The sequence below is a fragment of the Falco punctatus genome, assembly GCF_963210335.1.
Source record: "Falco punctatus genome assembly, chromosome: 11".
In the NCBI taxonomy this organism is placed as follows: domain Eukaryota; kingdom Metazoa; phylum Chordata; class Aves; order Falconiformes; family Falconidae; genus Falco; species Falco punctatus.
Genome location: NC_137591.1, coordinates 1,502,870 through 1,527,448, shown reverse-complemented (window position 1 = coordinate 1,527,448; position 24,579 = coordinate 1,502,870). Strand labels below are relative to the sequence as shown.

The following is a 24,579-nucleotide window of genomic DNA, read 5'->3' as shown; positions in this document are numbered from 1 at the left end:
CAGGATCAGATACTGTGACAACGTGGAACTGCATTTTCTACACTTCCTGAGCTTTAAGTCTATGGAAACTTCACTTACAGCATTCCTCAAGTAGGAAATAAATAATGTAGGAGTAATTTCTCATGGGTGTATTCCTCCAGGAACGATGCCAACTTTTTTAGTGTATAAATGAACAGTTAAAAAAAATAGGATTAAACGATTGAATTTGTACAAAACCCAAAGGTAGGCAGTAAATAAAAAAATGCTATACTGTAAGCGTGCATCTGCATTTATTCTAGCTGTAAGTCTGACAGTAACATTTAAACTTGCAAAGAGTACCTAATAGAATATTGAAAGAGCCCGCGTATCAGCAATGCTCTTCAGTTGCCTTTTTCCTCTCTTCCACAAGGCAAAACAAAAATAAGTGAGGTCCTGGTGGACAGTGAATGGAATTTGCTGGCTCTGGAGTAATTAACTTCTGCTTCAGGCATTCTGAAAGACTGACTGGCTTGAGAGATGCTAGAGAGATGCTCAAGAGAAATACATTTTTCAAAGTGACAAAGAACATTTAAGGAAATGAAATTTAACAGGGAAAAGTAGGTAAGAAACCTTAAGACATTGTAGCCTTGATGTCTTCCGTTCAAGTGGAAGTATTAATTTCCTTTTCAGCTGGTGCCATCCCGAAGCACTTCAGACATTTTTCTATCTCCTTATCACAAAGAAAAAAAACCCAAGCTATTTACTTAGGTTACTCAGACTAATTCATGGGACTAGCATCGGTATAATTCCTTTTTGGACTTACTCAGTGAAATGCCTCAGCAGCCAATTGGGGGGATATCAGGGTGAGGGTCCGTGTCTGTGAAAGGAGTAGTAGCACCAAAGACCTGGGCACTCACGAATGGGACAACCTCCTCCAGAAATAGCCACAACAGTCTTTTGTGGCTGTTATCTACACAGATAACCATAATGTGAAACTGGAGGTGGAGGAAGAAATTTTGTATGACAAGGAAATAATTCCATTTTTCTCCTTTGTCTCAGCTTGACTATCTTGAATTTCATAATAGAAATTATTATAAAGGGAAAATGGACCCTTTATGATCCTGAGATTCACTTGGCCACCCAGAGCTTAGCGACCTGGTGTCCTGGCAGTATGGTGGGTTCACAGCACAGCTTTGCCTGTGGCATCTCTGTCGCCATCTTCCACAGGCCTACGGGAAACATGTTTGTCACCACAGGATTAAAATTCCCCCATCCTACATTTCAGCTCTCTCCTGTGCGCCAAGGCTGGAAAACAGACTTGAGGCCAATCGCTGCATTTCTTTCACTTAAGATTCCGTTTTGCTCTACATTTACCTGCAGATGGTATGAAAATGATTTCAAATTCAGCCTGAACTGCAAGAGACGGGGGAAGAAGTTCTCCAGCCGTACGGATTTCGGCAGCGTGGCCCCGCACCGGTGCGTCTGGGCTGATGGGCCACCGGGGCCGGGCGGCAGGGGAGCCGCCAAACGGCGCAGAACGGCGCCCCGACGGGCCGGGTGGCCCGTCGGGGCGCCGGTCTGCGCCGTTTGGCGGCTCCCCTGCCGCTAGGCGGCCCCGGCTGCCCCACGGGCCCCGCCCACCCCAGCCGATGGCCCGGCCCCGCCCACCCCAGCCAATGGGAGGGCGGCGGCGAGGCCCCGCCCACGCCGGGCCACACGTTGCGGCGTCGGTGCCGGCGGGAGCGGGAGAGCGGCCATGGAGCGCGGCGGGGTGCGGGATGCGGTGCGGCGGGGGTCTTTGCCGGTCGGCTTCTTGTCGCCCTTCGCGCACTTCGCCACGCAGGCCATCCACGCCGGGCAGGAGCCGGAGCAGTGGCGCTCGGCCGCCGTGGTGCCGCCCATCTCCCTCTCCACCACCTTCAAGCAGCAGGCCCCCGGGCAGCACACGGTGAGTGCGGCCGCCGGCAGAGCACCGGGCCCGGGTTTGGCCCCGCCAGCCGGGGCAGGGGGCCTGGGGTCACAGACGTGGCGCTCGGCCCGGGTCAGGGGGTGCGGCCCGGCATGGCCCGGTCCGGCGTGGCCTGGCCTCGGGCGGTGCTGGCCGGCCGGGGAGGTCCGGGGAGACGGCAGGGAAGGAGCAGAAGGGAAGGAAGAAGGAATCGGGACAAGAAGGGATGGAGAAGTAGAGGGAGAAGGAAATAGGTAGGAGAAGGGAAAGAAGAAGGGATGGAGAAGTAGAGGGAGAGGGGAATAGGAAGGAGAAGGGGAGGGGGAGGGGGGCTCCCGGTTTGCGGTGCATAGCCATGCTTTCCCTCCTGCTAGCTCCTGAACACCAGCCAAACACGCTTTTCCCGCTGGAAGCCACGGCTGCCCCTGCAGTGGGCTGGAAGGCACGTCTGGGGTGATGCTCCAGGAGCACCCAGCGCCCTGCAGCCTCAGCAGGTGCTGAGCATGGTAGGGCTCAGGCCCTGGCCGGGTGGTTTGTGTGCGGCTGGGGGCTTCCCCGCAGTCTCTGCTGACGATGCTTCACTTGGCTGCTGGGCCTTGGCAGAACGCATTTTCTCATTTACAGAGATTGTGTAAGAGGCTGCTTCAGTTGTCCTTCCACACCGAATGAATATTTCTCAAGTATTTTGTGGGTGAATTGTACTGGAAGTGTTTGTGTTGAACTATCATGAAATTTCTGATGGCTACTGTGCACATAGGAGGGAAATGGCACAAAGCTGCAGCTCATAAATCAGTACTTGTTCTGAACCTGAAGTCTGAACATCACGCTCTGCTGGTTGGGCAGTAGGAATTTGCCTTGTGATCTTTGATTCCACACAAAATCACATACACAGACTAAAATTGAGAATGCTTGTAAGTAGGCAGCTGTGTTGAAGACCACAGAAGGAGGAGCCACGTGCTGCTGAGCTCACTGACTGATGACAGAGTGGCCAGTTCTTGCCCGAAGCTCCGAGGGTGGTCTGCCAGATTCCTGAACATGATGAAGTTGTCATTAAACAGAAATCCTGAAAGTACGCAAATACCAGGATGTGTAGCTGGGTTCTCTCTGTAACAAATGCACCCGTACATGCATGAGTGTTCTTTTTTCTCATTAAAATTTCTCAGTATTTGCATAAAAGCTGTTGCAGTGAAACATGGAACTTGGTCTGATTGCATGCGAGGAAAACATTTGAGCTTCTAAGAACTTCTGATGGGTACAGGTTGGCCCTGGCCAGTACCCTGTAGCATCTTTCAAGCACAGCATTGTGGAGATGGGACACTTGCCCCAGCGCACCCCTAGAAACCATTTTCAGGTTGGGGCTGCCTGATCGGATGTTGTGTGCAGCAGCTTGATGTAGCCAGAAAACCAGCCCGCTGTTCTTGGAGGAGGTGGATGCATAACCTCAGTGTTGAGAGTGAGGGCTTTTTAAGGAACCTGGGACTATTACTGTACAAAACTTTCTCAGTGCTCTCTCTCTTACATTTGTTTCTTGCTTTCACAATAGGGTTTTGAATACAGCCGGAGTGGAAACCCTACACGGAACTGCCTGGAGAAGGCTGTAGCAGCACTAGATGGAGCAAAATACTGTAAGCAATTAATAGGTTCCTCAAGCAAGATGTAAGCGTGTGTGTCTCCTGACCGTCTACAGTAGGCATAACTTGGGGAGCAGGGACACTTGAGTTGTCATCAGCAGTTGTATCACAGCAAGGCTTTCACAGCTTCTGACTAAGGGCCATAGGCCAGAGCTGCTTTGTGGTGTGAAGAGTCCGACACTGTTCAGGAAAGTCCAGCTCAATCATTGGGTTTTCTGTAGTGCTTCTTGCTGCACTTGACACCTGAGCTAAACTGAATCCGTCCTTGTGCCGCAGCACTGAATGCGGTGGGGAGCGGGAGCTAGGCAGCAGCTGTCCCCAGGCTGTTAGCAGTGCTGGTCCTGGGTTCTGCTCTGTAAAATCAGGCTGCTGCTTTTACTGAATTCACTTAACGAGCGCGATAGCGTGAGAGTGACAGAACAGGTTCCTTTTAAAAGCAAAGTGAGGAAAGTGGAGGCAAGTTTGACAAGGTTGTATCACATTAAAATACAGTCTGTCTGCCACTTACTCTTTTCTGTTTTAGGTTTAGCTTATGCTTCTGGCTTAGCTGCTACTTTGAATATTACTCACCTGTTAAAGGCAGGGGATATGATTATCTGCATGGATGATGTCTATGGAGGTATGTAAAGCACAAGCGTGTTTTTGATCTTCATTGTGCATATGATTAAATGTAGCTGTTTCTGATTGTCCTGAACTTTCTGAATTTCCCACATAGGACCTTGCTTTTCTTTAAAGCCTTTTCACTTAATGAGAATGCAAGAACACTCCTGTCTGATTTTGGTGTTAGCAATTCAAACATTGAAAGATTCTGCCACACAACATGGAAGTTTTAAAAAAGCATAGCTAACTAGTAATATATGCTTGAATGAGGGGAAAATAGCAACATCCTAGCCTTGCACAGATTTGTTTGGACAGCAGGACCCTCTGCAGTCCAGCGTAGCAGAGCTTTCCAGCTTCTGGTATTTCTGCTATTCCTTTTCTAGGTTTGACCCTTTACCAACCAGCATCTTGTCTGGGCTGTTTCAGACAACTATTCTGCCATCATCCCTGAAGGCACAGCTTGCATCTGTTATGCCCGTGTCTTCTGAATGCTTTGGTGATGTTGCAGCCCGCTATTAGGTTTTGATCTTGCGTAGTTTTGGGGGGCCTTTTTTGATCTGTTCTTCCAAGAATCTCCTTGATAACAGAGTGCATCCACCTCTGCCAAAGTCCTTCAAAACGCTGATGCCACTGAAAAGTCCCTAGTAGGGAAGTCTGCCAGGATGCCCTGTAACGATCGGTGTCCTCAGTGCCAGACTTGTATTTCACTGATCAGCGAAGCTTGTTGTCTCCTTCTGCTTTAAGACCTTGGCACAGAGATGGTCTGCTTTGTTTTCAGAGGAAGGCTAGGGAGGCCAGCAACAGGTGGCATTTTCCCAAGCAATAGCTGGAAAACCTTTTAGCGAGATTAATTACCTTTCCCATTTCTAAGAATAATTACTGTTTGCCAGTCAGTTCCCTAAGCTTGTGCACATCAAATATACATACACCCATTTGCTTTTAGTGTCTCAGTTCTGTCGTGCCAGATAGCTCTTCTCCAAAGTACATCTGGAGCCAAGTTGAGTAAAGACAGCAGGAATGCCTGCTGACAATCTGCTCCTTCAATTCATGGTCTTCCCACTGCTGAACTCGGTAAATCAAAGTCACTTGGTCAAAGCTTATTGTCAGTTCCTCACTTCAGAAAGGCCCATAGGTGTATTTTTCAAGCCAGACCAGTTCACCTGCTCATTAAAGCCTCAGTCTGCGGTGATTTCTGCAGAGGTTCTTTGTTTCTTCTCTGAATTTTTTTTGTACTTTTGTTGCAAAAAGACTGGATTCCCCATGGACAGCCTTATTCGGTAGACTTCATACCCCATGACATGGTACATCTGTAGATATGCCACTGGCTGCCGATATACCGGTATATCTGTAGATACGCCACTTGCTGAACAAGGTGTTCAGCCCCTTCATTCTTCCCTTGGATATTAGGGGCTCCTTGTCCCCTAAGTCCCTGCTTGCTTTTCTCCTAGGCTGTGCTCTTTTGGCTGTCCTAGTCATCTCTCTTGCTTGCATTCTTGCACGCTGCAGCCTGGTCCTTTGTCAGTCACTTTCTCACTGTTGCCTGTGCTGACTCCTTTTTGCTGTGTGGGGTTTACTCCTCCACCATGCTTGCCCTGTGCAACCTTTCGTACTTCAGCCCTGTAACAGCAACCTTTGAGTCACTGGGTGCCGCGTGCTGGTGCGTGTCCCTGCTACCTCAAGGGTGCACTAACTTTGGTAAGCTTTTAGTGTGGGTTTTTTTTTTTTTTTTTTTTTGGGTGTTTTTTTTTTTGTAAAAAGCCTGGTTGGATAGGAAAGCAGTACTGTTCTTCTAACTCAAATGAGCCTGCAGTATTCAAGGTTGTCAGAAAAAACAGCAAAAGAAAACTAAAAGCTCTCGGGCAGTGCTGAAATTGCATGGGCCGTGTCTATAGATGCGTGAGGAGCTGTAGGTAGTTGGAACCTGTGAATTCTGAGCCATCACTGTAACTTCTTAAAAGGGCTACTTTTGGTGTCGCCTCTCTTTTCCATCCAAGGTTTTTTGTAGTGTGCTATTATTAAAAGTATGTAGACTGCTATAAAGCAGCTTTTCTGTCATTTGTATTTGTAGAGTTGATGGCCTATGTGAAAATTTCCCATGCTTGAATAAACTTCTTACAGCACAAGGGAGAAAGTAATATATAGTTTATTGTAGAAATAGAAGTGTTTCCTTTAAAAAAAAAAAGAACATCATTCACGTGTGGCATTTGGCACACAGAATCATACCCTGCATGTTCTATGATTTGGTGGCTAGGTGGCAAACTGCTGTTTTGCGTAAGTGAGTAAATGTTGAATAACCTTGGCAGAAAGACATAATAAATTAATTTTTAATCCAGCAGTGTTGCCAGATAGTCAGTATGTTGCACGTCTAGCGATCAGCAAGTTGCTTCTGGTTTCTTCCTCTAATCTTTTCAATGAAAGGCTTCAAAGACAGAAAGGAAGGAAATAATTACTTTATGTTCCTCACTATGTGTTTATTTAATGTAACGATAAGAAAAACAGTAGCTGGAGTCTTCCCCTCAGTTCTTCTTCTCCCAGATTCTCAATTAAGCTTATTAAATAGAAAAAGTTGTTTGAAAATATGTGGTGGAAAAAAAGTTATTAAAAGGGGGTGGGGGAAGAGGATATAAAAACTGGAACTGCTAGCTTGTGCATGGTGAAGTGCTGGAGGAAAGATTAGAAGCAGGTAAACTGAAAGGGCTCTATTAAATTTTCTGATTTAAAAAAAACAAACACAAACGAACAGCTATTAGCTGACAGTATTTCATGAATCACTCGGATACCCTATTTCCCATTATTACTTTTCCATGGTGTTTAAAACTACGGCAAGCTTTAAACTTTTTAGAAATAAAAAAATACTACTGTGTCATTTGTGGTGTACGGCATAAAACTGTACTCCTAACTTTCCATGGATGTGTAAAGGAGACTGGAGGCTGCTGAAGGAAGGTTAAGGAAGTTGTTTCATTTTGTGTGTCTTTTTTTTTTTTTTTTTGTTTTGTTTTGCTTGCGGGTTTTTTTTAGGAACAAACAGATACTTCAGGGAAGTAGTCATGAAACTGGGTTTGAATGTAGTTTTTGTGGACTGCACAAAAATGGAATGCCTGGAAGCTGCAATTACACCAGAGACCAAGGTAGGGGAGAGGGAAATTGCTGGACTTACTTGCTTAATGTTGTTAAATAATTTTGTTGTTGCTCTTGTTGTATTGGGTGTATGTGTGAAGCAGAGGGGGCTGCAGGGGTGGCCTTTGCAGGGACAGGTTGGGGCACAGCTGACTCCAGCACATCCTCGCTGCAGGCCACTTGGTGGGTGACATTTGCAGTGCGTCATTGAAAACATTTTAAAAGGGGCAAAAAACACCAGAGAGGAAGAGAGGAGGGAAAAGGAAAGAAAGAACAGAGGAAGCGCCAAGGTTGGAGGAGGAGGAGTTCCACAGAACTGGAGTAGATAATCCCCTGCTCTAGTGGAAGATAATTCAGCTGGAAAAGGCTTACAGAATTTGGGCGTAAAGACTTTCTTCTGGCTATGTCAAGCCTTCTTCAGATGTGATGCACTTAAGTTTTCAAAAGCTTTGATGTTCTTCCCACGTATCAGTTGTTTTTTTTGGAGAATATTATCTCACCCAAGGAACCTTGCCTTTCTTCAGTAGGGACGCTTTGTTTCCACTCTGCAAACCTGCAAGGGGAGCTGACGCTCAATGAGTTAGTATTTAAAAGCACTTGTGACTTACGCACGTATCATCACCGTCATTGTAAAATCTCTAAGCTGATGTTTTGTGCTGTTGAACTACTGCAGCTTGTTTGGATTGAAACGCCCACAAACCCCACGCTGAAGGTCATTGACATTCGGGCCTGTGCAGCTGTAGTGCATAAGCATAAAGATGTTCTTCTAGTGGTAGACAACACTTTTATGTCTGCATATTTCCAGGTAAGCACTTTATTTCTTTACAATTACCCCATTATTTCAGTGTATGCGAAGATACATTTTTGAAAAGGAAGCACCACCAAGGAACTTTAGATTTGATCTACACGCTGTAAAATTACCTGTCCTGTTTCTAAATGCAGCCCGTGTACTGCTGCTGTTTACACCAGTAAATGTGGTATGCATAGTGTTTTGTAGCTAGCCATATACCAGTATGATACCAGCAAAGCCAAGATAGCTCAGCAGCCCAATAAACACACTGTATCAGGACAGTCAGGTAAGCCCTTGGGAGGATGGCTTCTCTGTCATTCAAAAATCATATTTTTTAGTTTTCACTGCTGGAAATCGTAACAGTCCTGTTAAAATGAGTGTCCTGTTTTCTAACTTTGGCTTTTTTATGCTGGTTCTTTTTTATATGCTCTTTATGATCTGTTCTGAACCACTTGATATTCTAAAAAGTAGTGGAAGAAAAAATTAAAACAAGAAAACTGTTAAATCGTTCTTTGAGATATTCAGGTTACCTTTTTCTTCAATATTTTGGTGAATATATGGCTTAGAAACACGTACATGTAATTTTGATCTTGAGCAACTGGCCTAACTTTTCTGGTTTTAGAATTAGAACACACAAAGTGAAGACAATTTCTTAAGTTCCAAAAATCATTCGGAATAAACTTTGAAGTCTTACTCTTGTTAATGTGGGCTAGAAATACTCATGTATATTTCCCAGGAGACCAAGCTAATCCCTTATATTTTAGGTCTAAAGTAAAACTTCTTTATGAGCGCAGAAGGCAAGGTGTCTTTGTTTGTATTAATTTATAAAGAGCTCAGTACCCTTAAGAGAGCTTTACAGAAAGCACCAATGCTTAGCTAAAGCAGCACTTGAGTTTGTCTTGTACACATCAAAGGCTTGGTGATTTCCACACCCCCCACCACAACGTGTGTTGCTTCAGAAAGATGTGTGTGAAGAAAAAAAAAAAAGTGAGCATCTGGGTATATGAGCTGGTTAATGTAGCTTTTATTGGCCCGGTGCTAAGAGAAAGTCAGTTGTAAAGATTAATTCCAGTAAGCATAGCAAGTAATGCCTGTAAACCCCTCTGGACTGCTGCCGATACACTGTACTAAGATGATCATAATTGTAGAGTGATTTATATAGCAATATTGAATGTAAAAGGCACTGGTGTTTATGCTACTGTTCTCCTGGCTGTGCATTGGGAATGAACTTTATCCACGTTCCTTGAATAGACATCCATGTTTATCTGACAGCCACAGTCTTTCATTCTAAATCTGCTTCGTTACCTTTTAACGTACTGATACTCTTCGGTCTACTTAATGTGCTTATATTATGTGCAAAGTCCTTAACTTAGTGACAGATTTGTTCATTACTTCATGGCTGCCAACATCTCTGTTTGCCTCGCCTTAAAAAGGCTTCTGGGAGGAAAGCTGGGAGGTTAGGGAAGAGAGACCTGGCAAACGAAACCCTTTGCACTTTCTTCAGGTTTTCAGTTGTGCTTTCAGTGCGGAATCACCAATGCTGATACCTAGAAAATGATGCAATTTTTTTTGCTTTGCAGGCTGCATTGAGGTCTTCATCTTTCTAAGGAAATATACTTTAGAGTAAATACCATTAGTTATCTCTTCCTTAGCCAAGCAATATAACTATTTTTTTTTCACAAATATGAGTGGACTGTACATTAGATGTACTTACTCACTCCTCTCTCTGAAGCTGGTGGGAATTATTAGACCGGTGCTTTTAAATCACATTTTATTGTGGTTCTTTTTATTGTGCTTATCCTGAATTCAGAATGCTTTCCTGAACTATTATTTTTGTCACATACTCCATCTATCTTCATTCCTCAGGATTAGTGTTTAAGGCGTTAAGTTTTTGTGGCTTTTTTTTTTTTTTAATTTCTCCACCTATTGTTATTTTCTGTGGTGGACCACAGCCTTTCTGGAATAGCTTGAAATGAACCAGGGTGCACGCAAGCTTTGACTGGACCTATTCTTTTCATTTTATTTCAGCGTCCTTTATCTCTGGGGGCTGATATTTGTATGTATTCTGCAACCAAATACATGAATGGTAAGTATGTGAGTTCAACACAACTCAGGCTGGCTATTTAAAAGCAATTCTGGTTGCAGGCAGTTCATCAAAGTCAATGTGTCTGCCAGTAATTCTTAGGTGGACCGTTTGAGGTGGACCATTGAATAGACCATTAGTCTTCATAGCTCCTAAACTGTCCCTGGGAGAAGGAATATTGACCTGACGTCAGGTAATAGAGCTAGAGGTGTATATAGCCACGTTGCCTTTAATTTGACTACAACAAAGCAAGTGGCTTCAGGAGAAGGCAACGACCAGAGATTATATTGAAGTTCAAAGAAGGTTTTACACGGCTGTGTTGGAGCCTGTCCAAAAGCACATTCATGGTGTTGTTTCCCAAAGAGTCCAGTCTTGGAGCTAACATGACTGTGGCTGTGCTGTAACCACGCGGATGGCAGTGGAAGCTTTCGGGCTGGTGTTTGCTCTTGCTAAGACGGCAGCCTGGTGCGGCTCTGCAGGACACACGGCTCCTGTACAATGTCCTGCTTTCTGGCAGCTAGCTGCGGTGGGCTTGGGAAATGTCTGGGGGCATGCATGCAGCACACAGCAGAGCTCTAGAAAAAGCTGAGATTTGCCTCAGGATTCATGTGCTGCACAGGAAGGATGGCTGTAGCAATGAGAAGGAGCCCTCTCTCTCACAAAAATGGGACTGTGTTAGCACCAAGACGGAGGTAATGGGGGTTTGTGGCAGAACCCTAGAGCAGATGGAGTGTCTGATTCTGTTCTTGTCTTCTTGCATTTTTAGGGCATAGTGATGTTGTAATGGGACTTGTTTCAGTAAACTGTGATGACCTCTACGAAAGGCTCAAGTTCTTACAAAACTGTGAGTAGTCATTATAGGAAGTATCTTGAAATGAATCCTATTCAAATATACCAGCTCTTAATGGGAAGCATGGTACGTATGTGCAAGTATGAAATCCTCCCTAGAGGTGTAGCTTGGGTATTTCGGTGTGCAGGAGTGTAAATGACTGGAGAGAAAGTGGTAAAGCAGATGTAAGAAACCTGAATTCTCTTCCCTGGCTTTCACCAGTGTGCAGGGTGGCCTTACGCAAACATGATGGCTTTTGGTGTGCCTCTGTGGCTTCTCGCTCAAATAAAGTTAATGACACTGGTCTCTACTTCCTAACTGCTGCTAGAAAAATGCTGAGAGCAGTGTGGCTTGTTGAACGTTTGTTCACCAGGGGCTGGTGAGTGGGATGAATTGTGTGGTGGCAGGTGCTTGAATGCAGGCAGGACTCCGCTGCAGGACTAATTCCCCTCTTTGTCTGCTTTCCCCTGAAAAGAGGATACCCTGCAGCTCCCAAGGCAGGACTGAGCCGTGGAGTGTCTCTGTGGTGCACTTCCCGGAGCCACACGCTGGTGTGGCACAGAGAGCTCTGCCCATGCTCTGTGCATGTGCGCAGAGGCAGATGTGGCACGTCCCGAAAGCATCAGGTGCAGAGTGACCGGTCTGCCTCCCCTGGGCAGCACCTGCCCTTACGAGAGGCGTGATGCTTACAAAGTCTCTCTTTAGGTTATAGTTAAGACCATGGCAGAAAAAGCATTGTTTCCTCTATTCACAGGAAGTCATGTATGAAGAGGCATACAAATATTTAAATTATATCTTTATTTAATTCCATCTAACTCGTGTCAAGTACACCTGGGTTTTTTTAAACTCATTTCACACATCAGATATGACTAATGCAGATTTTTCTTACATTGGTGTGTTTTTCTCTGAGGTTGATTTTAACAATTTTACTGCCTTTTAATTGTAATGAATAGATCTCTGTATAATATTCTGTCTGCCCTCTGCCTACAACAGAAAGAGTAAAGGTATACTATGTGTAATGAATTTAATCGTTGAGTCTTCAGCTTATTAATTCAGCTCGTTAATTGGATTCCTATGTGTGAGAGATGAGGAAGTCAGATTATATCAAATGTCTTTCCACTCATCTTTTCTAACTTTATAAATTTTGGAAATTAGTTTTACTGGGGAAAAAAAAACCAAACAACAACCAAACCACCAACCCTTTATTTTATGTGGAATTTTGTTTCAATTTCTGTAGCTCTTGGAGCTGTTCCATCTCCCTTTGACTGTTACCTGTGCAATCGTGGTTTGAAGACACTGCAAATCCGGATGAAACAACATTTCCACAATGCATTAGCTGTCGCTCGATTTCTTGAGTCACATTCCCTGGTGGCTAAAGTAATTTTCCCAGGTAGGTTGGCAGGACTTCAGAGCAGGTGACGTCTTAGAGTGGTGGATTTGAATGCCGTAATACTACGTGTCGTTTGTGCACCCTCCACATTCAGTGACTCTGGGTTAGGTGTCCACCCCAGCAATGGGCTGTTTCTCCATAGCTGAGGGTGAGCTGCGTTACCCTTTGAAGTGATGGTAATTAACTTAAAGCAACTTTTACAAATTTCAGGCTTGCCTTCACACCCTCAGCATGAGTTGTTCAAGCGGCAGTGTACTGGCTGTCCTGGGATGGTCGCCTTTTATGTTAAAGGAAATCTCGAGCATGCTACTACCTTTCTCAAGAATTTAAAGGTAAATGGCAGTAAATACACACTACCTTAGAGGGACGTGAGAGTGTCTACCTGAGGGTGATAATGGAAGGAAGTGTTTTTTCTTGGGGCGGGGGGTCTTTTTCTGTACTTGCAAGGCTCCTGAAGTCTTTTGGGTGTAACCATCTCTAAATAATAGATTATTTGTAAATGGGAGGCTAATGAGAGGGAAGAAAAGGATGCCTCAGCTCATTTGAAGTATTTGTTTGCACATTAGGGTGTAGTATATCCAGGTTAGCCCAGGCATTCCTTCTAATAAAGGGCCTGCATACCAGCCTTTTGCAAAAATACCTGTAGGATTTGGAAGCAGAGAAGCTGTGGCTGGTGTAATATTATTGTAATATTTCAAAGTACCCATCAGGAGAAAAACCCATTGAGAAATGACATGAGTCATGAAGCAAAGACGGAGTCCCTCAGTTTGGAGAATAGTTGTTTGTTTTACCTAAACCATAGGCTTTTGGGTTTGTCTCTGCACTGCATTAATTCTGCCTGTACTCTTTAATGTGTTTGCTAGTCTTGATCTCTGGTTAATTTGTACCCTGCTCTTGTGTTTTTTCTGGTTTTTTTTTTTTTTGTCCTGGAAAAACAAATCAGTAATAATTGACACAGGTAAATTAGAACATCCTTCTCTTCCCTATCTTACTTGCCAGCTAATGTCATCAACTGAAAATTAGTGTTCTAAAAATATTATTTTCCCCAAAAATGGCCTTTTACATGAGAGAGAGAGCATTTAATCCTGGCACTGTAGATCTACCAGCTTTGACAAGAAGTATCAGGGAATATGTTCCAGGAGAAGTAGTCCCTTGTGAGTATATTCACTTCAGCCCTTTGACTTGGGTAACCATCCGTGTATTGCTAGGTCAGTACAAAATTAAAGCTATTTCCTTAAACCAGGCTGAGATGAGGATTATTTGGTTGAAAGGTTTAGTTGTTTAGTTTTTTGAGGTTTTTTAAGGGGAAAAAAGCGTATGTGAACGACTGGGACTGCAGGGAAATGTTGAGGGCAGTAAGTGCATTCATAGCAGACAAATTGTGAATCAGTGTGTGAGTGCAGCTGGCTCTCTAGAGAGCCTTTCTGTCATCTAGGAATATGTTTGTAATTCAAAGATCAGTGCTAAAAAAACCCCTTACCGAACAGTAAGCATTTCACAAACGCTGGTCCTGTTAGGCACTGAGAAATTTAGGCTGGTTTTCAAAATACTGAACTAACCATCAGGCCCAAGGAGTGAAAAAAATCTGTTCAGCCTTATGGGAAGAATCTTAAATATTTGGGGTTTTCTCCGCATCAAGTCTGCCATCTGCCAGCCTGAAAAATCATAGGTGTTAAATATGAACAGTGATGAGTGATGCTGAAAGAACAGTATGTAAGGACGGGATATAATCACTTAAACCGTAAGTGAAACTTTTGAGATCTGAGTCTTACTTTGTTCAGGCAGCCTGCACTATCCTTCCTCTGAACAGAATGTGAACTCTGGTGGTGCCTAGACAGAACCTGCTCCGTCATGTTGTGCGTTGCCCCTTCTGCATTTCTTCCTCTGTTGCTGCCCTTGCATTGCATTGTAGGAACTACTCCTGAGTTGTATTTGCTCAACACGGACATATTTTAATTTAATTTTGCATCAGTGTCTCTTCAGGCCCTTTTTAGGACAAGTCTGTTTTAAATATTATTAGCTCTTACCTGCTAAGTGTGCACGTTTTTTCCTAATTACAGGTAATACCTTTTATAATTTAAAAGTTATTATAGAAAAACTTAGGGGGAAAAAAAGTGCCCCTAAACGTTCCTTCTTCCTTAACTGTCTCTTTCTAAGCATTCATAACCTTACACTTCTTCTGTTAACTTATGTTCAATTTTTCCCATAGGTTTTTGCACTGGCTGAGAGTCTGGGCGGCTATGAAAGCCTGGCAGAGCATCCGTAAGTCATTCTTCATCTTAAAAGTCTAAAAAAGCTGCAGTGTAACAACAAATTCTTGTGGGAGTTCTAAAATTTTCAAATACACAAAGCCAAAATATTTTGCATGTAATTGAGATTCAAGGATAGTGTGTTGCGTAGCACAAAACCCAGCAGCTACTCCAGAAATGAGTGTGACTTGTGAATGTCAGATGCAGTGGTGAAAGAATTTCCACGCTTCCCGGTTTCAACAGGGGACTGAGACGCAGTTTGTTGTTATGACAACAAATCCAAGAAATCGGTGTGTCTTTGAATAAGTAGTATTGAGCAGCTTTGGTCACGTTGTTGAGGGAAGAGGTCTGCCATGCCGCCTGCTTACACGAGAGGGCATGTTCAGTATGCTGCGCCTAAATGCATCTGTCTCCAAGTGAGGTAGATTTTGTGGGGATTTTAGTAATACTTAGCTGCAGCTGTCTAGGTTAAAAGGATAAAAATAGGATTTTTATGGAATTGGATTACTTTATGTAAATCCAATTTGCTGTTCAAAAAGGTACATGGAGAGTTAATGACTAAACTTAGATGCTAAATCATGTCAGTTACTCGTTTTAGAATAACAGCAAATCTTAAAAACACTCAAGCAGTTGAAAGGTAATTGCAAATTGGTGGATGTCACACTGACTGAGCAGACGGGGAGAGATAGCTTCTTACCTATGTCCTCCATAGCTGGAGAGAATAAACTCTTTGATGTAAGTGGGTACAGTTTAACAAGTGATCTGAGAAACCAGAAGTAAAAAAAAAAACAATTAAAAAACCAGGAGATTTTGTACTGGAGATTGTATGGTATGCGATGGCTGTTTCTCCACATGCTCAAAGCAGAGGTTGTAGATACTCTGTTTTTCCTTAAAAAAAAAAAATCTGGAAGGAAGAAGAAAATTATTTTCTCTCTTTTCAATTCCAGATTAACTATGCACTTCTTATTTATTTCTTATTCGCTGTACTGAAATGCTGGGAGATACAAGTCACTGACTTGTCTGCAGTTCACGGAATTTGCAGAAACTGTTGGAAATTGATGATGCAATCTTTTTACATCTGTGGGTTGACCAGCAGGGGGTATGCGAAAGGTGTGAAATCTTCATAGAATTTCAGGGGATGCTGGCAGGAAACAGATTTGTTTAGTCTTTACTGATAGAAAAACTCCTTAGAAAGAAAAGCTATTTTTTTCCTCCAGGGCCATCATGACTCACTCTTCAGTGCCCAAAGCAGATAGAGAAGCTCTTGGAATCGGTGATACATTAATTCGCCTGTCAGTTGGTTTGGAAGACGAAGAAGATTTACTGGAAGACCTGGATCAAGCTCTGAAAGCTGCAGTAAGTGGGTTGTTACATTAGTGCCATCACTCTAAAAATAATTTCCCTTCTAGTCCTGTGCCTTTCTCACTAAACTGGCTCCTGGTAATTCTTTTCTCAATTTTTAAACTACTCATAAGCATCCCTTGCAGAGTGTGTGTACATTTTAAAGCTTTTGTTGTTAGATTTCTCTGTGTGGCAAGCTTTACAGTCCCCGTTGGTCACAATTTGAATTGACATAGATTCAAATACACGGACAGGATATCCTGGGTGTCTGAGTGATGGGGATAGCTGCTGAAGCTAGGCTGAGGGGGGGTGCTCATATAGGCGTAGAAGTGCTTAGTGTGTGCTTCAGAGTTTTCATGTTTAGTTTTAGAGAGGGTTGTAATATATATTAAGGAGCTTAAAGAAAAGAGCTTCTACCAGACAGTAAGGCTAATATTTGAGTAATGCTACTTTATTCATAAACACTACTTCCACTCCTCTACCCCAAATTCTGTATTTCAGACAATAGATTAAAATTGTTCTTCACACGTGGTAATTAATGTAGTGCCGTGTAGTGAATTTTCTTCTCAAGCTAGGCCACCTAAAATATGTGAGGTGTACAAGTATACACACACGTGTGTGTGCAGGGGGGAGGCTGGTTAAATGTGCATTGTCTTTTGGTCCTATGCAGATTTGTGCTATGCTTTGGATCAGCTAATGCTGTGACTGAAGGAATAATAGGGTTTTTTGCAAGCTTTCTTTTTTTTTTTTAGTCACTTTCATCACTTTTTTTTTTTTTTTTTTTTACTGGAAAGGATTAGTCATAGCTAAAAAATACAAAGTATGGGCACTTGACTTTGAACGGTACATCAGTCTGATTGATCCCCTTTGGCAGGCGCAGACTTGCAGTTTGATGTGCTAGTATTTCATCGCAGAATGTACCGTGTCGTACTGCACTCTGTATTTATCACACTGTGACTTAGTAAGGACATTGCCAATGTCTTTGGTTTCTGCAATTGCAGCTAACTTATGAGGTGAGTTTCCCAGATGATCCTAGGAAGCAGATCACGTCGTGTGAAAGGTCCTTTCTTTTTCCCAGAAGGAGGTCACTGACCTTCAGGTATGCAGAGAATTTCCACTTGGTGTGAAATACGGCAGCTTTAGATCCGAATGTGAGCAAAGCATGTGAACCAGCTGCCTTAAGCCTACCCAGGCACTCTGCCTCAACCTGTCATTTTGTCTGTTCTCCAGAGCTTTAGTGGAAGATTAAAAGCCTTCCAACCTTCATAAGTATAATTATATGTTGAGGAGAGGAAGGAGAACTTCTTCCCAATCCTGGTGGTCGACAGAGCCCAGAGGTATTGCTGTCAGAGTAAAGTGCCAGCCAGTGCTTGCAAATGCTTTTGGAGCTCCTAGCATACCCATTGCTCAAGGATGCATACTAGGTCTTCAGTTCTTGTTGCAAGCTTAGTTTTTGCTCTCGGGAGCTGCCAACTACCATCACGCAATCCCATCCATAAAATTTGTTATTCTGTCTTTACAACTTCAGGCTCCATTCCCAAGTATCCTGCTTGCTGATACAGAATTTCACTCCTGGAAAGTCCAACACTTGGATTTACAAAATGTGCTAAATGTATTCCTAGTCTCTTTGAAACCATTTGATCACACCTTGCTCCCACACAGGCAAATGTCAGTATTAGGCAGGTTGCTAATGGGCAGTGAAAACGTTTCATCAGGGCAGCATGCTCTTTGCCATGCTGTGGGGTGGGCAAGGGGGCGAAAGAGAAGGAGACAAACCAAGGACTACAGCAACACACTGAAGGGGGGCTTCAGCAAGTGTTGGAATAAAGTTTAATAAATAACTACATGAAAAAAGCATGACTTTCCTCCTTCCCTTCTCCCAACTTGTACTTTTGTACTGTAGGAACACCGTAACTCTCATTGGTTTATCTGTCTGTTTTCTTTGAGTGGGAATTCTGCAGATTTGGTGACTCCTCAGAGTCCTTGCAGTGCTGAGGACAGAGTTCGCAGTCTTTGGTGGACCTTGGGTCAGCTCCAAGTCAATGGCCGAGGCAGAACTAGGTTCAGCATGACCTTGTTCTCTTCTGCCACCTCCATATCCCTGTGGGCGCCTGCATTGCAAAAAGAGAATTAAAAAATAAAGGTGTTTGAAATACAGAGTTTTGTCTGTGTGAGAGAACATGGTGGTGTTGGTGGGTAAAGGATAAATTAGAGTCCTGCAGCAATCGTAGCAGATGGATAGTAGTTTGTACTGTACAGACAGGAGATTGTTTGTCTCTCTTTTTGTTTGGTGATAGGAAAAAATTAGCAACAGTAACTGCATGTATTTCTATATGGCAGCACAGAACTTGAAGATAATCTAATGCTAAAATGTATCTTATTTATGAAAAGGAAAAAAAAGTGCATGGTTAATATAAGCACATAGCATAATTAGATCTCATTTTTCCTTCTCATTGCAGTTTGCAGACCGGAAGGCTTGACGTTTAAAATGGGAACTTGGACTTGAACATTGAAGTGGTTAAAGAAGGTGACATGGAAAGCAAAATTGCTGATGATTTTCCTTTGATTTGTCTTCGAGAATTTAAATCTGTTCAATCGAATGCTGAATTCCCAGGGAGTTCTCACTGCGTGCTGTTAGTTAATTCTGCTGATACCTGGCTAGACATAGACCGTGCACTGTGGCGCACAGGCTGTGCTCTCCTGTGGGTCTGTTTCTGTGTATTGTAATCCTTTGGCTTTGGAATTTATGGAGTCAGTAAGCTGTGAGAGCAGCCACGATGCACACTCAGGAATATAATCCCGGTTCTCTCAGCAGAGATCAGTGTTTCTCATTTGTTGTGCTCATGCTGCAGGGGTGTTGGATCAAAAGAGTTGGTTTGTGTTGTTGCTCCTCAGGATGCACAGTTAGTTTTTCTGATCTCTTCTAATCCAGCAAACCAACTTTAAAACTGTGGATTTACCTTAGATTTTAATGTTTTTAAGTTAAGTTGGAAATATGCTTAAATATTTTTTCCTCTGTTGATGTTTTATGGAGTATTGAAAATGAAGAGAAGTCCAACACCTGGTAAACAATGGTAACTTTCTAAAGAGGATTCTTTCACTTAAAAAAAAAAAAAAGAAATAATCATGTAATGTTAATTGTAGTAATTATTTTATTCTTATTTGGAATTTGAATAATCCTAATTAAAATACGCTTTGAATTTCCCTGATCTATTACTTGTTTCAACACTTGCGTATACTACTTGCATTCAAAATAAGATGATGAAATGACCCTGGATTTGTTTGAATTTTCCAATGGAAAAAATGATGTCACTGATGCTTTTACTTTTGTCAAGAAAAAATAAAGTGATAAATTCTAATATATAACAACTTACCCTGCAAATTGCAGTGTTGAGGCAGGGGATATCCAGGTGCCTCAGGGTGCTGCTTGCTTGGGACAGGAGGTGAGTGGCTGCCTGTAGTGCCCTGCAAGGTGTTGTCTGGGCAGACCTCAGCCCTTCTGCCTGCTTCCCCGTGGCCTCTTGTCTAAATATCTGCTGAAGAACCACAAAAGAGGCACAAGTACTGCAGGTATTTGTTACAAGACTAACCACCCAGATCTTTATTGGTAAAACCAGCTAGCCTTCCCAAACTAACTGAAAACTAGAATTTCTGGGGTTCTCTTTTCATTTTGTTTCTTTCTCAGGTTGGGAGCTGACATGAAACGTGAGTCTGGTGACTTTGGCTCACCAGCTGATGGAAAGCTGCCTTAGATTATGGTATGGGACACCCTGACACATGTGCGAGTGAGACAAGGGGGCTGTAGCTGAGGCGAGAGGGCTGTAGCCGGTCGCTGGGAGCCCCGGCAGTACCCCGAGCAGGGATAACTTGTCTGCTGATGCTGCAGGAGAGTTGAGCCCTCGGGTTTCTGCGCGGTCGGGGCAGAGGCTGAGCGCAAGATGGAAGTGAAGGTATTTCACTGAGCCGTCTGGGTGGGTATTCTGAGTCGCTCGTGTTAGCCTGTCTAAGGTCAGTGAAACATCACAGGTAGCTTTTTATTAACTTGTACAGGAAAAATAGTTACTGTGCTGCCCGGATCTGTTTTTGACTCTTAAGCATAAGCAGCACATCGGTGTTATTTTCTATGGAAACACTTCAGCAAGTAAGTTTTTGCATCTATAATTATGAGTGCAGCTTTCAAAACGTTTACAAGCCTCACATGAGCTGTGTTAGCATTTGTGCAGGTGCGTGACACGTCACCGAGGGCAGGACGGGGCTGTGGTGGGGGAGATCCAACAACAGAGGGGTCGGGGAGCGGCGGTGGATGCCTGCTGTGCAGGCAGCGTGCTGAGATCCTAGAGCCTGGGTTTGGGACGATAAAGCAGGTCTGAAGTGGCGGGGCTGTGCTTTGCATGGCAAACAGTGTCCTGGTGCATCAGGAACGAGCACAGAGGGTGCCCGTGTGCATCTGCTTACAGATAACGGCGCAGCCCTGCCTCACATCGGCGGGCACAGCGCCTGGGCTCAGGCAGAGCTTTGATGGGTACAGACTGTTTGTTTTAATTAAAATGGAAGACTCTGCTGTTGGAAGAAGGGTTCGCCGGAGTCAAGAAGACGCTCAATACGAGTTATGCATCTTGCTCAACTTTATTAGTTTCTAACACTACTTATATAGAACCGATACACATGCATATTCGTAAAGCAGAAATATAATTGGTTAGTAGTCTCTAAACGCGCGCGGTTCTCACACCCCTAATTATCACAACTAAAATAAGCATTCTATCCATGTAGCTAATTGTGTTGCTGTGCTTCAGCCTTGTAGTTTGTTCCTCCCTATATTCCCATACCGCTCCCTATCTTTCTTGGCCCTGCACCTGCTTTCCCAGCAGCTGTAGCTTGTTACAGCCACGGCCTGTTGGCACAACATAATTACTTGGTCTCAGGATTCAAGAATAGCTCAAGGCTGCCTTTCTTGTTGACTTCAGCACAATTCTAATTGCAGGCCTATTCTAATACCAGGCCTGGATTGTGCAGATCTTCAGAGATTCTAAGGCCACGCTTCTGCAGCCATTCTTCTACACTCTGCTTTCTGTACCAGGTCAATACAACATCTCAGTGTGAAGTACAAAGACAATCCTATCAACTTGCCAAGGCACTGTGCCTTCTGAGCAGCAAACAATTGCATATATTGAGACACGAACAGAATAGTCTTGATTATCCAGAATGCTTAAGTTCTTCACTTTAAGGGTGACAGAGCATGGAACAGGCTGCCCACAGAGGTTGTGGAGTCTCCTCTGGAGATATTCAAAACCCGCCTGGACATGACTTTAGCAGGAGCACTAGGTGACCTCCAGAGGTCCCTTTGGACCCTGACCAGTTCCTGACTAAATCCTGGGGAAACTGAGATGAAGGTATGCATACCCAACAAACACCTCATTTGCTTCTTTGCATACAAGTACATTAAAAAAGCAGCTGCAGAATGGGTGAGGTGCTAGAGGGAATGTAGGCTGGCAAGTGGTATGAAAATGAGGTGCTCATGCTATTTTTCAAAAAGCCAACTGCTGGTGATGAAAAGCCTCAAAGGCATCGTGGTTGTGTTGTGTGAGGTAGTTACTCTCCCTGCTCAAGTGAAAATCTTCTCTTCCATGATAGTCTATCTTTTAAATTGTCCTGTTTGTGGTTACAACATTCTTTTGACTAAATATCTGATTTCTATATTCCCAGTCCAATAGTTTTTGTAGTGTCCTCACTAACAAGGTGGCAACGAGCGATGAAAATGGGCAGTTTTAGAAAGGATAAACTGCAGAGGAAGATGCCTGTGAGGCACTGATGGGGAGGTGTGCATGTCCCGGGCCGTAGGCACCCTTAAGTGGCACGATGGGCTGGAACCCCTCTTCTCCCTGCTTGAACAGATCGAAGCAATAAAAGGTGAGCAGCCTGCGTTTTTCCCCTTCTCAGGAGATGAGGAACCAGAAGTAATTTTTCCATTATTCTTTCCTCATCTGACTATCCTTGATCAGTGTTTCCAAATTAGATCATGAATGTCAAAATAAGATTTCACCGAAATGTTGAATGCAAGAGCTGCCACGCTGAAGTAACGCCGGTGCTTGGCTCGTGGCTGGCTGGAAAAGGAAGAGTCCCGGGAGGCTGGACTGCAGGTCAGCACCATGGAGGGGACAAGAAACGGACACAAATGAGACCTAGGGCAGGAATTGGCAGCAGCAATGGGCTGGGTCCTGCTGTCCTGAGTGATCTGTGGCCTTGGGTGGCTTGTTTTGGCTGACGGGGGCCAAGCTGGCCCCTTCCAGTCTTGCTGCGGCTCAGGAAGTATTTGCCTTTTTGCAAACAAGTTTGCTAGTTCTAAGTGTAGCTACGTAAAACAGCTTTAAATCAAGATACATCATAGAATTGTTTAGGTTGGAAAAGACCTTTAAGACCATCAAGCCTAACCGTTAACCCAGCACGGCTGAGTCCACCACTAACCCATGTCCCTAAGCGCCACATCTGCGTGTCTCAGATATGTCCAGGGATGGGGACTCCACAACATCCCTAGGCAGCCTGTTCCAGGGCTTGACAACTCTTTCCACGAAGAATTTTTTCCTACTATCCAATCTAAACCTCCCCTGGCGCAACTTGAGGCTGTTTCCTCTTGTCTCATCGCTTGTTACCTTGTTACCTCCTTCCTTCTGCTGTGGTTGCCCCAGGCCTAGCGCACACCCCGGGTGCTGTTAGCCACAGCTGTCTGCATGACCCGCTCGAGGATGCTTCTCTGAAGAGCCGCAGTTCAAGGGCTGGGGACACCCACGTTTGTGCTGGATCCGAGGGCCCCTGCCGTTGCCACCAGCCTCGCCGGGCCACCATGATGCTCTCTGCAGCTTGCGGCAGGCTCAGTATGGTTGCTGGGTGACATGCACAATATTTTGTGCTTTGATTTAGTTCTTCTTGTTTCTCCAAAATGTGAGTTTCTTTATACCAGGTCAGCAGCTTGCAAAAGCCCGCCTGTATGTTTTTTCTAGTAAGTGTGCAGCCACTGGGTTGTGCAATGAGCTCCAGCTCTGGCGTGGGGATGGTTGCTCTTCAGCTGCTTGTGGAGGGGCACAAGCGTCTGTTTTCTGTCAAAAGACTGTCTACCATGAAATTAATACCTCGTGTGTTTCTTAGTACTTCAGCTGCTGCCTTCTGCAGACATTAATTTCCTTTATACCATTTATTTGGGGAAAGGACAGGTGAAACTGCCAGCAGCTAAATTCTCAATGAATTGTTCAATGATTTTCTTATCACAGAGTATCGGCCTGAAGCTGGCTCTAAGGCTGTCCTCCCCACGGCTGGGGCTGGCCTGGCACTGGACCTGCCAGAAACTGCCCTCCTGATGGGAAGGGTTGAAGTGAATGGTAGGGGAATGCAACAAGCTGATTATACATCTGAACAGAACGTAATCCTCTGAGATCTTCTCTAAATATCCGTTCTTCCTGTGACTCTCCTGGAGTCATCCCATCTGCCCCTTCTCACAGACCGACTGCAGATCTATCATGCATTTCACATATCAAATTCTTTCTGAAGTTAAAAGGACGCATTTCATCCTTTGATTAGATTTTGCAGATGTGGATTCAGAATGCATTACACTTCAAGAAAAAATTATTTTTTATCTTGAGCCCCAGATAACACTTGTATTGAATAAAGATTACATTTGTTCCCTGGAAAGTAATTGCATAGCATTAAGCCTAGAAAGACCGATTAAACTGTGTGTTCTGAGAAACCGCAGCCTGCAAGGTGGCTTAATGGTGTTAGGGGGAAAGGGGAAGGGATGCGGTGGGCCAACCAGTGCGGTGCACAGGTCTGGTCCTTGCCCTGTGAATCTGATGCGCTGCTAAGCTGCGTGGTGGGGAATGCCAAAGGCAAAATGGTCCTTGTCCTTACACTGGCAGGAATCTACTGAGCAGAGCGGGTGTCTCAGGTATAAATGAGAGCAGAGCTGGCTTTTGACAGCGAGAACTCTGCCAGCGCCTTCCCTTCCTTTTCTGTAATGCACCAACCCACTGGCCTGGGTCAGAAAGCAAAAGGCAGATGCAAAAGCTCCTTGGGAAGGAGAGACATCACTGCTGAGCACTTATTCTGTGCACCAGTGCTGGTGGTACCCACGTCAGAAGAGTTTCTCCGCTTGGGGTGCCCCACTCATGCGCGTGTGTGATGAGCGTCAGCAGCAGAAGCTGTGGCTCGCTGCTCCTTGGCAAGCCTCATCTCTGCCACTGTGAGAAGGGGGTTTCTGCTGGAAAAAGGTAAATCTTGAATCATGGAGATGTTTGGTGGGGGTTTTTTGCCACCAGTGCTGCTCCTGCCTCACCAGCTGCAGCATTGTGTGCCCACCTTCCCCCCTGTTCCTTGGCACTGCTGGTGGGATGGGGCTCGCTTGCTCGGTCCTGGGCTTGTCTCTAAGGATTAGTGCCCCGTGCTGAAATAGAATGCCACCTGTGCAGAAGAACTTTGGACTAGAGCGTCATTTTAAGCTGTATACAAGAGTGATCCCCATCTGGCTGTTGGCTGACACGAAGGAGAGGAGGTGCTGCTCTTCCTGTACTGACCAACTGCAAAAGCCATCATGTCCTGCGCTCTCTCCCAGCCTCACATTCCCTTAACTTGAGCTTTTCTTTTTTGGGCATTTATCGG

General features: G+C 44.3%; 1 protein-coding gene across 2 annotated transcripts; it reads left to right on the top strand.

Annotated features, from left to right (window-relative positions):
* The first annotated feature begins 1,650 nt into the window (after positions 1-1,650).
* Positions 1,651-19,145, top strand: CTH (cystathionine gamma-lyase). Of its 2 annotated transcripts, none has more exons than XM_080406627.1 (12): positions 1,651-1,906; positions 3,450-3,531; positions 4,061-4,156; positions 7,156-7,265; positions 7,928-8,059; positions 10,073-10,130; positions 10,894-10,971; positions 12,194-12,346; positions 12,557-12,678; positions 14,556-14,608; positions 15,813-15,951; positions 17,884-18,093. In XM_080406627.1, exons 1-12 carry the CDS (start codon positions 1,715-1,717, stop codon positions 17,929-17,931), a joined length of 1,263 nt encoding a protein of 420 aa, XP_080262753.1. In that variant the 5' UTR covers positions 1,651-1,714; the 3' UTR covers positions 17,932-18,093. The 2 variants fall into 2 exon arrangements, with proteins under 2 accessions (XP_080262753.1, XP_080262754.1); XM_080406628.1 differs by lacking the exon at positions 17,884-18,093 and adding an exon at positions 18,396-19,145 and having other exon boundaries at positions 1,654-1,906.
* Positions 19,146-24,579: the final 5,434 nt, after the last annotated feature.

Bases quoted from the DNA above. Each gene is read 5' to 3' on its own strand.
- CTH (XM_080406627.1), top strand. From the start codon at position 1,715: ATGGAGCGCGGCGGGGTGCGGGATGCGGTGCGGCGGGGGTCTTTGCCG. The intron at 3,532-4,060 runs GTAAGCAATTAA...TTTCTGTTTTAG, and splicing joins ACTAGATGGAGCAAAATACT to GTTTAGCTTATGCTTCTGGC. The intron at 12,679-14,555 runs GTAAATGGCAGT...TTTTTCCCATAG, and splicing joins CCTTTCTCAAGAATTTAAAG to GTTTTTGCACTGGCTGAGAG.